The sequence below is a fragment of the Vipera berus genome (genome assembly GCF_964194415.1).
Source record: "Vipera berus genome assembly, chromosome: 9".
NCBI classification, from domain to species: domain Eukaryota; kingdom Metazoa; phylum Chordata; class Lepidosauria; order Squamata; family Viperidae; genus Vipera; species Vipera berus.
In genome coordinates, this window is record NC_138212.1 from 24,194,986 (window position 1) to 24,213,310 (window position 18,325).

The 18,325-nt window shown below is 46.3% G+C and overlaps 2 protein-coding genes across 2 annotated transcripts in view; one reads left to right on the forward strand and one right to left on the reverse strand.

Moving 5' to 3' along the window:
- Positions 1-240: 240 nt before the first annotated feature.
- On the reverse strand, positions 241-10,974 carry NDUFS5 (NADH:ubiquinone oxidoreductase subunit S5; the record flags this gene model as incomplete). The annotated part of the gene is given in 5 exon segments (XM_081334868.1): positions 241-425; positions 427-489; positions 1,893-2,110; positions 10,774-10,891; positions 10,948-10,974. Coding segments are annotated over 5 exon segments (450 nt in total). The 3' UTR covers positions 241-401.
- Positions 10,975-11,076: 102 nt separating this feature from the next.
- The window catches only part of AK2 (adenylate kinase 2), a 45,191-nt gene continuing 37,942 nt past the window's right edge, over positions 11,077-18,325 (forward strand). The window contains exon 1 of the mRNA XM_081334751.1: positions 11,077-11,256. The gene's annotated coding sequence lies outside the window, so the exon portion shown is untranslated. The remainder of the gene's footprint in view (positions 11,257-18,325) is intronic.

Below are 18,325 nucleotides of genomic sequence, written 5' to 3' on the forward strand. Positions count from 1 at the left end.
GCCCAACCTAAGCTGGGGACGGGGGGAGGAAGAGGAAGATATAAGAGAGACTGCAACAGGAAAGCATTAGGGAAAGAGTCCAAGTGGCACTAGCCAACACAGGGAAAACATCTAATTATTATGCAAGAGAAACTCCCAAGCCTGCAGTGTTTGACTGGCACCCTCGTATTCCCAATTTTTCTTGCAAGAGGCGATTTATACTTTTGACATCACACAGGCAGAGCCACTCAACCAATTACATTTCAGGTCCCAAAGAAGAATTTTATTCACAGGTTGGACTAGAAACCAAGAGAGAGAAATGACAAGGTTCCAACAAAACCATTCTTTAAGTATTAAGAACAGATCTCTTCGGCTCCTAGGGAGCAAAGAAAGTTTTCTCCTTCAGAATCACAGCGCAATTTTCAGTCATTCTGGTGGTTGGGGGGGCGTGTATTTCCCCTCCTTAATCATTAAGTCCCTTTGCTTCATGATGGCTCGGATACGTTTCATCTGCAAAAGGGAAGGAGCAGAAAAGACGGGGTCAGAATGAAATTACAGGCCTCTCCTGTCCCACCCAAGATGGAAGTGGTAACAATAATAGTAATAATAATAGTAATAAATAATAATAATAATAATAATAATAATAATAATAATAATAATAGTAATAAATAATAATAATAATAATAATAATATTGTAAAGGAGCTTGGAGATCATCTAGTCCACCCCCTGCTCAGGCATGAAACCCTGGCCTATACCATTTCAGACAAATGGCTGTCCAGTCTCTTCTTAAAAACTTCCAGTGTTGGAGCATTCACAGCAGGTTGTTCCACTGGTTAATTGTTCTAACTGTCAGAAATTTTTCTTTAGTTCCAGGTTGCTTCTCACCTTGATTAGTTTACATCCGTTGCTTCTTGTCCTGCCTTCAGGTGCTTTGGAGAATAATTTGACCCCCTCTTCTTTGGGGAGCCCCTGAGCTATTGGAACACTGCTGTCATGTCCCCCCTCATCCTTCTCTTCATTAAACTAGACTTCCCCAATTCCGGCAACCGTTCCTTATATGTTGGCTGGCTCATATTTAAGTGATTGTCCACTAGGACTCCAAGATCCCTCTCACAGTTACTATTAGTGAGCAAGGTACTACCTATAACACGGGTGTCAAACTCACCATGTCACGTGACATGTTGCAATGTATCGTGACTTTTTTTTCATCACTGGAGCTCGGGTAAGCACGGCCTCCGTATGATGCAACCAGCCCATTTGCATTTGTTTTTTCACTTATTCCTATCACAGTTCATATAAATTTCACTTTCCACAAAAGAACTCAGCTGTCACTGCAATTTAATATCGCCTCTCCCACACAAAAAGACATGATTTTTGCTATTATTGGTAATAATAATAATTATGGCCTTGGCAAGGGATATGGCCAGTGATTCCTTCAGGAAAAGTCGAATTCTAACATGTCTAGTCAAAGGGGAAAAAATAACAACTCACATTCCAGTTGTGACAAAACAGGGAGTGGGGCAGATGCAGCCCTTGGCTTTCCCCTTTCTAGCCTCTTGCTCACCATCTCCCACTGGTGGTTCAGGGTCCTGAGCCAAACTTTTTAGGGGACCGTTTCTTACATAAATTGCAATTTGTTTGGGTCTCACGTAAGTTGCCAAAATATTTTTTAAAAATGTTTGTGACTGTAGCTGCTACGCCCTGCAACCAATCCCCCCCTTGGCTTTAGTGCAGCGGGTGAGCTGGTCAGGACGGTACCGAAGTGAGAAGCAGACCGCAGTAACACGCCTGTCTGGGGAAGGAACCACCCAATCCTTGTTTCCCGCTGCCCGCCCAGCCTGCCGCCGAAACACCCGAGGAGGACTCAAGGGCTCCCAAGAGGCGTCGAGTGTCCCAGCTATGCCCCTCTCACCATCTTGCGCTTGGTCATGCACTCCTCCAGATCTTCGGCCTCCAGCCGGCACTCCTCCTTGGCCCGGGTCATCCCGATGCCTTCCGAGCACTCCAGCCACTCCTTCTCGAACGTGTGGCACACGCTGGGCTGCTGAAAGGGCTGCTTGCTACTCAGGCGGAGCATCCATCTGTCTAGGTTAATGCCCAGCTGGTTTTGGAGATCAAGAAGTGGCATGGCTGAAAGGCAGAAGGGACACATAAGGGGCGAGAGGGGATTCAGTCCCTAGTCAGGAGCCGAGATGGGATGGAGTTGGGAGGAGCTTCAGGTGTGGAAGGGGAGGTTTTCATTTATTTAAAAAGTTTTACAATACATTTTGACTTTAATCCCCCCCTCCCCCACCCCTATCCCTCTCCCCCACTCCCTCCTCCCCCCCCCCCGACTTCCCAGAGCTAAATACAGGGCATAAAATCAAAAAACAAACATAAACACCCCTATGTTATCAACAATAAACTATAAATTCTATCTCTCTCTAGCTCATATAAAATGAGTACAAACAATATTAATATTACAAATAAAGTAGAAAAAAAAGAGGAAAACAGAAAAAGATCTTTACTCAAAATAAATTTTCTTAATCCCAGTCCTTATTCATATTAATTTCAAAAAAAAAAGAAAAGAAAAAGAAAAAAAACTTTCACCTGCTATTTGCATTCTACCACCTTTCTCTAATTTCCAAACAAATTCTCAGTTACGCACCAAAAGCGCTTATCTCTATTAATCTTAATAATCTCCGACCAAACTAAACTATAATCAAAAATAGTTCTTGCATGTATCACGCCAAATGTCTCGCAGTTCCAAATCATCCTTAAGTTCAAATAAAAGTTCAAATAAAAAGAGTATATAAAAAAAATTTAGGCAATCTCTAAGACAACTTGTTGTTAATTAGGAGCTTACATACCCATTCTTAGTTCAACACATACTTTAAATCCATAACCCTAATATACTTTTCTAGCAAGCAAATAACATCAATCTTAAATTGTGTAAAATATTAAAAAAGAAAAAAAACTTTCTTTCTCCTCTATAATAATTTTACTCCATTGACATTCTAATCTAAAAATTTAATCAGCAATCTTAACGCCCCAAAACTTTTGGAGCACCTCTGTCATGACCCCCAAAACGTCTTTAGACCGCTCTCCTGCCACATCTTCACTGTAAGCACACTTTGAAGATTCCATAACTTTCTGCTGGTCTTGCTCTTGCTCTCGTCTCACTCTTCTTAGGGCGGCACGCGTCATCTTCTGGCCTCCTGCAGCAACCGATGAGACTGTGGCTTGATCCCCTCCAACACCATTGTCCTCTGTCTGTCTATCTGCAACATCTTGAAGCTTTCCCACACCGTATCCTTTTGCAGCTTCCAAAAATGATAGGGGGGTTGCTTTTAACACATTACTATAAAAATCACGTGCCTGAGCCACAGTAACCAAACGATGTCTTTTACCTTCGTGCGTCGCCACCAACCCAACTGGAATCTCCCATCTAAACTTAATATCACATTTCTTAAGTTCCTGTACTAGAAATGCAAAATCTTTCCTTCTCCTTAGGATCTTCAGAGGGATCTCTTTTAAAACCAAAACTTCTTGCTCAGCCACTACCAAATTAGTATCATAAGCAGCTTGAATGACTTCATCTCTAATTACTCTCTTTGTAAAATAGACCACCACATCTCTGGGTAACTTCCTCTGTCTTGCAATCCATGAATTTACACGAAAAACTTTGTCCATATTTCCCTCAATTTCAGATGCTGACTGGCCCAGTACCCCTTCCAGAACCTCAGAAATCAGCTGCTTTAAATCTTCTTTACCATTCTCCTTTAAACCCCTAATTCTAATAGCATACTGCATCTGATTATACTGAACAAGGCTCAATTCTTCGTCCATTTTATCCCTTATATTTTCATTTTCTAATACCTTTGCTTCTAATATAGAGTTCATTTGACTGAGATCCTCCACTTTTATATCCAGCTGTAGCACACATTCAGCTACGGATTCAACCTTAGACAAGATGTCCACCCTCATTGCTCTCAGCTTCTCTTCCATCTTCTTCTCCAATTTCTCCATTTTCTCCTCCAATTTCTCCTCCAGCTTTTTCAACTTTTCATCCATCATATCAGACATCAATTGTGCATGCTTTCCAAGAGCGTCTTGTAAATCCTTAAGCGTCAATACCGGGGGAGATGCAGGAGGAAGCAAAGCTTGCAATGAGGTCTCTTGCACCAGGGAAGACCCCGCATTCCGAAGAGCTTTAGAAGTTTTAGTCGCCATCTTCCCCCACTTTCACTTATTACGCACTTTCACTTTAAAGCTATAAAATCCATTGAGCTAGAGAGTAAAAATAAAGAGTCCACTTCACCTTGACCTCCTGTACCGCTCTGCCTGCATCTTGATAATCAAAAGTATTTCCTTTTGGCAGGGGTGGTTGCTAACGCCTGGCTCTGCTCCAAAAATCCCAGAGCAGAGGCGCTGCGCAGCTCGGAGCAACCCAGGCTTCGGGGGGGCTCATCCTTCAGCCGCCCAAGCTCTCAGCTCAGGCGGCCCCGGAGAGCTCAACCCCTACCTGGGGCCTCACCCCCTCCTCTTCTCCCGAGGAGGGGGCTTCAAATCCATCTAAACAGCTGATCGGCGCTGTTTACGATGGAAAAACACAGCTGCGGAGCGGGCAGCCCGAAAACGGCTGTCTTTCGACGTCGCGTCGCCACCGGAAGTCGGGAGGTTTTCATATGCAGGGATAAATCATCTTAGGCACTGGAGGAATACAAATCTACTTTCTCTTTTTAAAAAAATATATTTTATTAATTTTCTACAATAACAATCTTCAGTGCTTCATGAACAGTGTGTTGTCTGGGTTCATATATTTAAAACAATCAATGATAATTAATTTCTACAATTAATCAATATGTTGGTAATATATTTCTAGATCCTCTCTTCTTCCTGTAATATTCTCCTTTTGTCTACATTAAGGTAAAGGTAAAGGTTCCCCCGCACATGCATGCTAGTCGTTTCCGACTCTAGGGGCCGGTGCTCATCTCCATTTCAAAGCCGAAGAGCCAGCGCTTGTCCAAGGACGTCTCCGTGGTCATGTGGCCGGCGTGACTAGACGCCAAAGGCGCACGGAACGAACGCTGTTACCTTCCCACCGTAGTGGTCCCTATTTTTCTACTTGCATTTTTACGTGCTTTCGAACTGCTAGGTTGGCAGAAGCTGGGACGAGTAACAGGCGCTCCCTCTGCTACGCGGCACTCGGGATTCGACCCGCCAAACTGCCGACCTTCTGATTGACAAGCTCAGCATCCTAACCCACTGAGCCACCACGTCTACATTAAACAAATATAATTCTTAATATTTTCAGTATATACCAAATTGAATATAAACATTTAGTATTTATGCATATAATATAAACATATAATATTTTTAATCAGCTTATTTCCATTGCATTTATAAAAGTCATCTTATTAAGTCATTATATGTCCTGTTTTCAAGATTCTTATTGAAGCTTAGTTTCCCCTCAGTATTCAGACCACTCTCATCAGTCAGTTTTCTCAAAATTCAATACCTTTAAATATCCAAACTTTTCATTTAAATAGACCCTCTCAATGTTTCAACATTTCATATATTCTAAAAGTATTATACTACTTATATATCGTATTCCTCTTTCTACAGGGCCTCTTTACAAGCTTTATTTTTTGGGCCATATTCCAGCAATATTTAATCCTATAATACACCATCTAATAATCTTTCCCTAGGACAGTGATGGTGAACCTTTTAGAGACCGAGTGCCCAAACTGCAACCGAAAACCCACTTATGTATCGTCGGGTGCCGGGTGGGCTTGGCCCATTTGATGGCTGTGGCCCATTTGGTGGGTGTGGACAATTGGGTGGGCGTCACCGATTGGGTGCGTGGGCTGCAGTGGTAACGGCAGACTGGATGGGACTAAAAAGTTCAGTCAATTCCAACTTTGCGAGATCTCTTTTTTCCTGCAAGAAGTTGAAATTGATCGATTGATTGAACCTTTTTTTTGCACACGGCAGCATAGGGCTAAAGCGAAAAGGTTTAATAAAACCCAGCTGAAGGCCTAGGACTGGGATGACGGCGCGCGTGCCTACAGAGAGGGGTCTGCATGCCACCTGTGGCACGCGTGCCATAGGTTCACCACCACGGCCCTAGGACCTCTTTTTATCCACATACATACACACACAAACACACACAAAAATTGTATTCAAACAAGTGTTTAGTCATATAATATTCCATCTGATAAGCTGAATCACATCTCGACTCCAACTTTGATTTTCTTTTGCCAGGTCATTTTCCAAATCAGTAAGTTTGGCTTGCCAGATTGTATTTTTGTAAGTGTTGTTGGGGACAAGTATCATTCTTTTGACAATTCTTTAATCCATTTTATTAGTTCTTTTTTTATCCTCAAATTTGTTTTGAAGTCCTGGAGAATAAAGCATCTTTTTTGTCTTCTTTATTATAGTGAGTTTTTGCAGATTTTTTTGTATTAAATTGTAGTTTTCTTCATTTGTAGTTTTTGTATTTAAGTCACTTTCATTTATGTTCTGTTGTCTCATTTGTTTGTTCATTCTTTGTCATTTTTTGACTGTTATTTAGTTGTAGGTTTAAGTTAGAGATATATTTGTTTATATTGTCAAACTTATTTCTAATCTCATCATGGTTTGAAACAATTGTTTGAATCTGTGTATATTTTCTCCTGGAATGTATTTGTTTTGTCTTGAGTTCCTGCAGATCTTTGAAGATCCAAACTGGGGTCTTCAGGAGGTGCTGGATATGGTTTTCTATCACTTTTAGATAGGTATATAATATCTGCTTTATCTCTCCCCTCTAAGTAGTTTTTCATCGGTGTCAAATCTTTTTAATTAGCTTTATCAAGCCAGCCCATCTTAAAATCCAAACAGCCAAATCTTATGTAGTTCTTATCTTTATATAATGGTTTAATCTGTTTCCAATTGTCAAGGCACCGCTGAAAACAATATTTTGTGACGGTTCTTCTTTTCAGGAGTCTTGTAATTATCAACCAGTCACCATCTAAAAGTTTTCCAGTAATTTCTCCTTTAGAAGATTAGCCAAAGGCCAATATTTTTGTTTCTCTGCAAACAGTTCTTAGGTTTAAGAATGAATGAATGAATGAATGAATGAACCTTTATTGTCAAAGTACAACCATGTATACATTGAGATTGGCTCAGCCTCAATGCAGCTCAGTATGTCTATAATCCCAGAAGGTCAGCAGTTTCTAAACATATGTAGTTTCACTCAGTAGTAGATAGCTCAATGCTTTGTTCCCAGCTGTTGTTTTTTTTTGCTATTTCTAGGTGTCTTGCCAAATTCTGGGTCAGTGCTGCTATAGTTTTCTCTAATTCTCCACTAGATGTCACTGATCATTTTTCAACATAGTATTTTATATTTTTATTCCCCATAAGAGTTTAATACACCGCTTCCATCTATAGAAGGGTGAGGTATAATCCCCTCCCTTCTCACTTTGGGAGGCTTTTTGCTTCTTGGGGAACTTTTCCAGGAAATCAGATATAAAATAGGAGACAGAAGATCGAATTCCTCACCCAGTTTCAAGCACGCTGTTCACTGTTGTGCTGGTTAGTGCCTTTGGACTTTGCCTGCAAGTAGCTTGGGTTGGTTAACAAAGTGTGACCAGCCTTTCTCCTGTCAGGTTAGAAGGCTTCCCCCAAATCGAGCAAAACGACCACCATCGTTCCAGAATCGTCAGGGCACCCTTCTTTTCTTCGCCGCCTCTCCGGGGCGACTTAGACCCATTTAGGGTCCCCTGGCAGGGTGAAACTAGCTGTGGGGTGCGGAGGTCCATGATTCCACGACTGGGCAAAACTGGAAGTCCTCCAAAAATCTACTTTCTCACAATTTTATTTACTCTACTCCAAACATTGAAAACCCTGCTCATGAAAGCTTGTATCCAGATAAAATCATGGGAAATGTTTAACCAGTTGAAAAAAGTACAAGTATTTATCTATACTGCACTAATAATGTATCTACAGTACACTGATTATGTACCATCAGCTCTTAGCAATCAGATAGACCGATTTTCTCCAGGAGGATCTGTCCCTAAGCAAGTCCTTCAGATCTTCCAATGGTACACCTGTCTCCACTGAAACCGAGTCCCTCCAGCTTGCTGCTGATTGTTCTCTTCTTCTTTTTCCTTCTACCTTTCCTAACATAGGAGCTTTTCCAGAGAACTGAGTTTCCATGTATCTGAAATAGGGTCACTTGAGCCCTGAGTGAGAGTTCATTCGTTCAATGGTCCATTGGTTTGTGTTCTTCACTGTTCATGGCATTCTCAGGTGTCTTCTCCAACACCAAAGTTATCAATACTGTTTCTATCCTGCTTCAAATTCCAACTTCTGCCTTCACAGAAGATTACAAGGAAAACCTCTGTGTGCACAATTCTGATCTTTGTAGGGCTAGATACAGCATCTGAATCTCTTTTCCAAGGCTTTCACTATTACGCCAATCTAGACTATGGTGTATTTCTTGACTGTAATTGTTGATCCTAAGAGGCAGAAGCTTTCCACTTCCCTATATTCACTGCCAATTCTAAAGCAGGTTGTTCTACTGATGTTTTCTTTACATTTAACTTTAGACCCATTTTTGTTCCTTAAACTTTTATTACTAGAACTTGCTGAACCTTTGCATTTTCAACTATCAGGGTAATGCTATCTGTCAGGACCCACTTCAATCCCACATCTTAAGAAAGCGGAACTCTTGGAAACAATTTCTTCCAACAGGAACTTTTATTAAGAGTAGTTGATAGCAGGCATAATAGACAGGATCTGAGATTTCCCACGCAGAGCGATAGATTAAAGCAGGGCTTTTCAACCTTTTCACCCATTGTACCACTTTTAGGATATGGCAACATCCGAGTACCACCAGTCGCCTACCAAGGTGTCAAAAACGTGATGATCAAAAAAAAAGAAAGGAAAAAAGTGATGAAGTATAGGTAGTCCTCGACTTACAACAGTTCGCTTAGTGACTGTTCGAAGTTACAATGGCACTGAAAAAAGTGTTCCCCAAGCCACAGCCAAGCAAGACACCTGTCTGCCTGCCCAGCAGCGCTCTTCCTCCTGTCCGAGGTTTTCATTGTTGTGAGCATTTCTGTTGAGGATTGGCAGCGAGTGTGTGTGTGTGGGTGTTTGGTTTTTATTTCCCCCCCCCTCTGCTGGGTGGTTGCAGCAGGTTTTGGTCACTTCACATGACCCTGGGACACTGTGACTGTCATAAATATGAATCAGTTGCCAAGCATCTGAATGTAAATCACAAGACCCTGGAGGTGCTGCAACATTTGGCGCTTCCAGCTGGATCCTGGCGCTGATCCTGGTGCTTCCGCTGAGCCTTGACAGCCCTCCAGCTCCAGCCATCTTTTGCTCAGGCTTGTGCGGTGCTGCCACCGGTTCAGCTCATTCCCCTCCCCCGCTACCACTTTTCTAGGATGTTTGCGTACCACCTGCCAGGTGCCAATGTACCACAGGTGGTACACGTACCACTGGTTGAAAAGCCCTGGATTAAAGCATCTCCAAACAAGACCTCAACCCATAGTCTGCCCGCCTGGTATGGGACGGCCAATTCCCAGGTATTAAGTCCATTGTGGGGAAAAGGGGAGATAACATCAGCCCGCTCCAGTTCACACAGTGATGGTCAGTGGCTTCTTCACACCTTCCTCTGAGAGCATAGACAAAAACCAGGCACTGAGGTTAGTTCCTCATTTCCTCCCTTGTTCTAGCTGACAGTTTAGGGAGATAGAGTTCAGAGAGAGATAAGGCAGGCAGCAAATTGTTACATTGCAGCAGGTGGGTAGAGGACACAGAGGCAATAAAGGAAGCAAAAGGTTACATTGTAGCGGACAGAGGAAGCAAAGGCAATAACCCCACATCCCCCCTCCCCCCTGGGAGTATGGCAGAACCCAGAGAAAGGTGAGATTTGATTTTGGGTCAGAGGGGAGAGAGAGAAGTGAAATAAGAATGGGTTCTGATGCTATCAGCATAGCGCAAATGATTTGCTTTCCTCCTATTTTAAAAACATGCTCATCCTCTGCCAAACCACTCAAATGCAATAGCTGCCATAAAGTGAACACCACAGTTCATTGATTAATGTATATTTGGCATAAAAGCTGAATAAGTAAGAGGAGAGGATTAATCCTTGAAAAAGTTGTATCTATTCAAGCAAGTTTAGTCTGCTTCAGTAATGGGCAGAGACCTTGTTTTTTCCAGAAGGTCCATTTTTACAGCAAAAGCTTTGGGGGGGGGGACCTATCACATCCACTTTCCCAGTGGTGGGATTCAGCCAGTTCGAACCAGTTCGGCAGGACCAGTAACTAATCTTTTGTTGCCCAGGCCCAGAAGGGACTCCCGGAAGCGGCACCCCCGCAGAGAACCGGTGGTTCGGCTATTTGAATCCCACCGCTGCACTTTCCTGACACGCGCACACAGAACGGCGCAGCCAGCCGGGCCTTCCGTCCTTCCCAAGAACCCGGGACGCCGCTCGCCTCGTCTCCGGACAATCCTGTTGCGCGCAAAGCCGCCTTCCGCACCCGACCGAGGGCGACCTTCTCAGGGCGGAGGGGGGCTCAGGGGCTGCTCCGGATTCTCCGGGACCCAGCAGGGCTGCTGCTCTCTTTCTCTCGCTCGCTCTGCCGCTTCCTCCCGTCCTGCCTCGCCTCGCCCGCCGCCCCCCGCGCGCCCCCCGGGCCCGCCGCGCTCCGGGCTTCCTCGTGGGCGCCCGGCCTTTCCTCCGCCGCTGGGGCGGCCACGCAAGGCGCCGGGCGAAGCAGCCCCCACCGGCCGCGCAAGGCTCCGGGGCCGCCGCCTACCTTTCCTCGGGCAGCGGCGCCGGCGCTCCCTCTCCCCCCGCCGCCGTCCTTGCGCGCCTTTTACGTCACCGCGGCGGCCGTCGCGCAAACTCGCGCCGGGAGGGGGCGGGGCCCTGAACTAGGTATGCGCCATAGAGGGGCGAAAGGACGGAGGAGTCCATCCTCCGTTCTGACAGGCAACTTCCGGGGGCTAAATGGCATCGTCCGTTTTCCCACGGCCGGGACTTGCGCAATGTCCCATAAATGCTCCTGCGGGCAGTTTTCGCCCCCAGCAGTGAAGGGCGAGCCGGAAGACTCGCAAGGCCACGCAAAGGAGCTCCCTCCGCCCCCCCGGAACATTGGAACCACTCCCGCAGCCCGGTCCCAGCTGCCCCCCTCCCGTGATGAGACTTGCACCTCGGGGGTCTTCCAGTCCAGCCCCTGCTCGGGCAGGAGACCCCAGGCCATGCAGATCCGTGGCTGTCCTTAAAAGCCTCCAGTGAGGTAAGTTGTTCCACTGGTTAATTGTCTCAGGAAACTTCTCCTTAGTTCCAGGTTGCTTCTCTCTTTGGTTAGTTTCCATCCGTTGCTTCTTCTCCTGCCGGCTTTGGAGAATAGCTGGACTCCCTCTTCTTTGGGGCAGCCCCTGAGATATTGGAACACTGCTATCGTGTCACCCCTCATCCATCTCTTCATTAGATCAGACATACCCAATTCCAGCAACCGTTCCTTATATGTTTTAGCCTCCAGTCTCCTGATCATCTTTGTTGCTCTTCTCTGAGCTTTCCAGAGTCTCGACATCTTTTTTTACATCGTGTTGACCAGAACCAGAAGCAGTATTGCAAGTGTTGTCTTACCACAAGGCATAATAAAATGGTACTAATCTCCACGTGATCTTGATTCTATCCTTCTGATAGTGCAGCCTAGGATTGCTTTGGCTTTTTTTGCAGCTGCAGCACATTGTGGTTTGTATTTAAATGGCTGTCTGTTAGGACTCCAAGACCCATCTTGCAGTTACTACTATTGTGTCAAGTACCACCTAGTCTATACTTGTAGATTTGATTTTTCAAAGACATTCATAGAGCAAACCTGCTGAAGCCTCAACAGCAATGTTCCGGTTCAAATGAAGTCACTGCTTTTTGTCCATTTGGGAGGGGACAGCGCTGGTCTGCAGAAGAAACAATGAGCTATATGTTATGACCTAAATCTTCTACAAGGCTTAGCTCTACAGATAGAAGATCTAATTGCCTCATTGTCAACACCCTCTGGTGGCCATGGACAGGAAATGCTTTCGCAGCTCAGCTGGTTTGACCTTTGCTTGTTGCATAAAGGCCAATTTAGAGTTGCCAGCGATTACACATAGGTGTTGCAGGACTAGATGCGTGAGCGCAGGCTGGAGACAGGCTGATGTGCATCTTAGATACTGGGTTCGTTGCTTCAATGACAAGACGAGGCGAGTGAGTTCAGTAAAGATCATTGTTTATTTGGTTGCAGGAACTGAACTGGGGAAAGGGCTGCGAATGCAGCAATTTATACCCTGGCCTCTAGGCGGCGGCCAATAGGTTTAAAGCAACCTATTGCCGCCTTAGAGGCAGCCAATGGTGGCGCTGGAAACGGTTTGTCTGAGCTGGGCCAGCTACCCTGCTTGAGCAACCTTCCAGCAATTAACCCCACGTGATATCCCTTAGCAAGACAAAACCCAATACATTACACCCCTCCCCCCTAGAATGTACACACATTATAACAACAAAGGGAATGATTACAACAATTGCAAGTTTACAGAAATACAAAAGTAGTATGCAAGCGTACACATTTCCTGGTACTTGCTAATACAGAGGCTCTCCTGGCTAGCAGCAATCAATGACACATTCAACATTATAGCTTAGTTATTTTGGAACAAAATCTTGTAAATATGCAGGAGGCTTGTGAACCCTTGTGGATCGCCTGGGAGAGCCAGGCACTCCCTGGCCTGCCAGCTTGCCCACCGGGCTGGGTAGACCAGGGTCCATACGTTCAAAGGAGTCTGGCTGACTCGGACTTTTCTGGCTGGACATTTCTGGTCAGCCCACCCCAGAGTCCAATTGTTCTGCCACATTAGCACATCGGCTATAGTGTTCTGGTTGGCTTTCTCTGTCAGGGGCCCCATGTTGTACTCCTGGGCTTTGCCCCCCTATGACCACCTCCCCGTTGTTCTGACTGCTTGGGACATCAGAGCGTATGGACTGATTGGTCTGGCTGCCGGTTTGCAGTCTGTGGATGGGACCTGGGACGAAGTCCTCGCTTTGTGGCCGTTCTGGAAAATGTTTCCTAAGCTGATCGATATGGCGATGGATGACTCGCCCACCTTCTAGGCCCACTTCGTATGAGAGAGGGCCCGATATTTTGGTGATTTTCCCTGGCACCCACAAGTTCCCATGCCCATAGTTCCTGGCCCACACCCCGTCGCCCACTTGCAGCCTCCTCAGGGGTTTTGGGCGAGAGGCCTCAGCTGCCACCCGGTCTGGGTGCAACCTGTCGAGTTTCATGATTAGTCACCTCCCCCAGCACAGCTCTGCTGGGCTTTTACCTGTTGCCGTGCATGGCGTGGAATGTTGGCAGAGCAAAAAGTCGGCCAGTCTGTGATGCCAGTCCCCAGTCACTATGCTTCAATGATTCCTTCATGGTGCGCACCATTCGTTCACCTTGACCATTAGTAGATGGGTGAAATGGAGCCGATGTCGCATGCCTAATGAGGTTTGCCCTCAGGAAAGCCTGAAATTGTGCTGCAGTAAATTGGGTCCCATTATCGGATACTACTATGTCCGGTAGCCCGTGCATTGCAGAGAGTTTCCTAAGCACCTGGATGGTCCTAGCAGTAGTCATATTTGTGATTGGTATAACTTCTAGCCACGTAGAGTGGCTGTCAACCACTATAAGAAAGAGCTGTCCTTGAAAGGGCCCAGCAAAGTCTATATGAATCCTCGACCAGGGGGATGTGTGTCTCCTCCACCTGTGGACGAGAGTGTGCAGCATTTCAGGCCTGGATTGCTGGCATGTGTAACACCCATGCACTTGAGCCTTAATGGCTTTATCTAATCCTGGCCACCATAAATAGCTTCATGCCACAGCTTTCATGCAAACAATACCCGGATGACCTTCATGAAGCGATTGCAATACCCTGTCCCTTAATGAGGTGGGAACAATGATTCTGTTCCCCCAAAGAATACAACCCTTGTGAGCTGAGAGCTCATGTTTCCTTGTGAAATAGCTCTGAAAATCAGGACCTGGGCTTTTATCTAGCCACCCCATGTGTACTTAAGAGAGCACTCTGCTTAGATTCTTATCTGCTGCCGTTTCTGCAGCTAAGTCCCCCGTGTGGAGGGGAAACTCTGGCAAGTCCTGAATGGACAAAACGCAGGCCGCTGGGGCTGGATCTGGTTCGATTTGAGGCAGTGGAAGCCTGCTCAGGCCATCTGCATGGCCCATATCCGGGTTTGTGAATTGGCTTAAAGCTGTAAGCCGATAAAAAAAATAGACCATCTTAGCATCCTAGGGGATAAGATGTGGGGTGTCTGTCTGTAGTGAATATCCCCAATAGCAGTTTATGGTCTGTGAAGACCGTGAAGTCCTGTATAAGTGCTGTATAAGTCATGGAATTTTTTTATTCCAGCTACTATAGCCAGTGCCTCCTTGTCGATTTGAGCGTAATTACGCTCGGCGGAGGACAGTGTCCTCGAGTAAAAAGCAATTGGAACTTGAGTTCCATTGCTCTCTAAGTGACTTAGGACAGCCCCCACCCCGTATGGAGACATGTCACACGCAAGGCATACCGTCATCGATTCCTTAAAGTGAGCGATCGTGGAACTGACTGACAGAAGAGCCTTCAATTCCTGAAAACTTCTTTCGTGAACACTAGTCCACTTCCACGTAGTATTTTGTCCAAGATCCGGTGTAACGGCTCTGCCACTGTGGCCTTGTTAGGAAGGAACACATGGTAAAAATTTAGGAGGCCTAGGAATGCCTGAAGCTCTCCTTTCATTTTGGGGCTGGGTACCATCTGAATGGCTTTTACTTTAGACTCAGCAGGGTGGATGCCATCAGCATCTATACAGAAACCCAAGAACTCAGTTGAAGGGACTCCAATACTACACTTGTTCTTTTTAAGCTTGAGGCCTGCTTCGCGCAGCCTTTGAAGGACGGCTCTGAGCCTCCTTGCTAGCACCTCAGTGGACTCACCGGTGATGCGCACGTCATCAAAATAGGGGCAAACCCCCAGAATGCCCTTGAGCGTCCGCTCCATAATGCCCTGAAAAAGGCCGGGGGCTATGCTGACCCCAAATTGCAGGCATTTTACTTTAAACGTCCCCCTGTGGGTTACAATTGTCTGTGCCGCGGCTGTGGCCTCATCAACAGGAACCTGTTGGTAGGCCTGAGCCAAGTCTAATTTTGCAAAAATTGTACCGCCTTGCAAAGACACCAGGATGTGGCTTACTACTGGTACCAGGTATGCATGCTGTTTGAGTGCACAATTAATTGTGCATTTGTAATCGGCACAGATTCTGACCTCCCCGTTGGCTTTTAGTGGCGTTACGACTGGGGTCTCCCATTCACCCCCATCTACTGGCTGAAGTACTCCCTGTTCAACAAGTTTATCTAACTCAGCATCTATCTTGTGTTTAAGAGCAAATGGCACCCTATGAGGTTTAATCCTGACTGGCTCTATTTTATTTTTTTTTATTTTAATTCCATTTATATCCTGCCCTTCTCCGAAGACTCAGGGCGGCTTACAAGCTTAGCAGTAGCCTTCATTCTATGTATATGCCTGCTTATTAGGGCTTTCACACATACGCCCAAGCGGCATTATTACAAAGTCAGCTTAATTGCCCCCAACAATCTGGGTCCTCATTTTACCTACCTCGGGAGGATGGAAGGCTGAGTCAACCTTGAGCCTGGTGGGATGCGAACCTGCAATAATTGCAGGCAGCTGGTGTTACTTAAGGAGGCATTAGCCCACTGCTCCACCAAGGCTCTACAGTAGGATCTAGTTTAAATGTGATTGGTGGGCCTGTGTATGTCCCCAGAGCTGAATCAAACACATCTGCGAATTCCTCGCATACTGTTGCTAAACTCGCGACTTGCATCTGTTTGATTCTGGTTACTTGGATGCCTAGTGCATCAAACCAATTGAGCCCGATCAGGCTCATTCACTGACCCCCTACTACAACAACATCCAGGTGCCCAGAAAACCCCTTAAATTTAACAGCTTCACCCTTGGCTGCGACTCTGGCATTCTGGAAATCAGTTAGTATAATATCGGATGGCCTCAGCTTGGCCCATCTCTTATTACGATTACAGACAAAATTAAATGTCTCAAGTGAAATAATAGATACAGCAGAGCCCGTGTCCAGCTCCATCTTGCAGGGGACCCCTTGCAGCTCCACCTGAAGTCTAAACTTCGGTTTAATAGGGTGGTGAGCTCCTGTACAGCAAATGCTTCTGCGGCCGGAGCAAAACCCTATGCTATACTGTCCCGGGGCCCCGGTACTTCTCCTGGTCGGGATGTCCAACTGGCGATTCGATGGCCGGTCCCTCTGGCGACCTCTGCAGATGGACGCGATGTGGCCAGTCTTTCCGCAGGCCTGGCACATGGCTGTCCGGAACCTACAGTCCATGCGTTGGTGGTGGCTACCACACCCTGGGCATCTAAGGAAGGGATCTAACCTTGTAAGTTGCCCCTTGTTGCTTGTCGCTGAGATGCTGTTGGTCGTTGTGTCTTTGTAGCTTGTTGACTTCTGTGTCGTCTTCGGGGTCTTCTGTGTGTTCAGCGTCCTGGTGGTGGATGGCTTCCTCGTGCTGTGCTGTTTTGGTGGGCCGCATGGCTCGTACTGCCCCACCGGCAGCTTCATCCACCATGATTTCTTTCAGTACGTCTGGGAACGACAGAGTCTCTTTGGCGAAGTGTTTTTGCTGTAACTCTCAATTCCGGAGACCGCAGACAAGCCGGTCTTGTAGCCTCTCCTCGATGTCGGAGAACTGGCACAGGCGTGCGACCTGCCTCAAGGCCGCAATGAATTTAGTTGCTGTTTCACCTGGTTGCTGACCTCTCTGTTCAAATGCATGGCGCCAAGCAATCACTGACAGCTTGGGCTGAAAGTGGTCTCCAAGCCTCTTCTTCAAGTCCATGAATGTTACGGACTCCAATAGCGTTGGCGTGAACAAGTTCTCTGCTATGTCGAACTTGGCTGGGCCACACACACAGAGGAGCGTAGTGGCCTTCAGGCCGTCCTCGGCGACTTGTTTCGCCCGTAGATAATTCTCGACCCCGGATAGGTACAAAGACCATCTTTCCAGGTGAGCTATGTCAAATTCTTCCAGCTTTCCGACCTTTGCCATTCTGCTGGTTTTCGCGGCTGGGGGCTCATTGTCTTCTTGTCCTGCTCCTCCGTTGCCCAGGGACTGGTCTTCTGGGCACGTGGTTGCTAGCGTGACTGTGCTAGGCCGACCGTAGGGGGGGGAATTGCTTTTCCCGCCAGGCATGTTCGGCCTCTCCCCTAGTGACTCTTCAGCTCAGCTGGAGGAGCAGGATCCCACCTTCGTCGCCAGTGTTAGATACTGGGTTCGTTGCTTCAATGACAAGACGAGGCGAGTGAGTTCAGGAAAGATCATTGTTTATTTGGTTGCAGGAAATGAACTGGGGAACAGGGCTGCGAATGCAGCAATTTATACCCTGGCCTCTAGGTGGCGGCCAATAGGTTTAAAGCAAACTATTGCCACCTTAGAGGCAGCCAATGGCGGCGCTGAAGATGGTTTGTCTGAGGAGCTGAGAGCCGTTAGCCATCTTCCCTGCTTGAGCAACCTTCCAGCAATTAACCCCATGTGATATCCCTTAGCAAGACAAAACCCAATACATTACAGTGCACATCTCCCAATTCCCAAATATGTGTTAGGTGTCCTGTGTGTTGATTTGTCTGCCTGTTCTGTGCTTTGCTGTTTTGACGGCCCCCTAGCCAGAATGTTACATTTGCAGAAATACAAATGGAACTCGTATGCACCATCTTCGAAGGATGGATGTAGAGTTCCTTCTGACGTGCAGTGCAGGAGAAGTCTGCTTAACCCTTTAGCCAGCACATGTGGTGGGGGTAGCAACCTGCTGAACCCCAAAGAGGAAACTGATTTTTTTTAACCTGCAAGAGAGCCAGCTGCGGTCCATCTCTGGAAAAGTTAGGCCTCCCTTTGCCTAACTCTGGATTCTTCCCAAAATCTAACCACAACTGTGTTCTCAGTTGCATCCCAATGTCTCTGTGGCCTCACATTCACCGAAAGCGCAATGCAGGTGTTGAACCAAACGGAGTTCTGCTGCAGTGAAAGTAAACCTTAAGGGTTTAGAAGGCTTACCTCTAAGGCAGGATGCACATTCTTGTCCCCATTTTGTCCCCATTGGCAAAAGACATAAAAATGGGACATCTTTTCTGAGCAGCAAGCATGCCTCTTTGTACCAGCTTGTGAACTCTGAACAGCCAGGTGGGGTGGAGATCAAATGAGATTCAATTTAACTTAAATGATATTAACTAAATGTAATGGATAAGATGGCTCT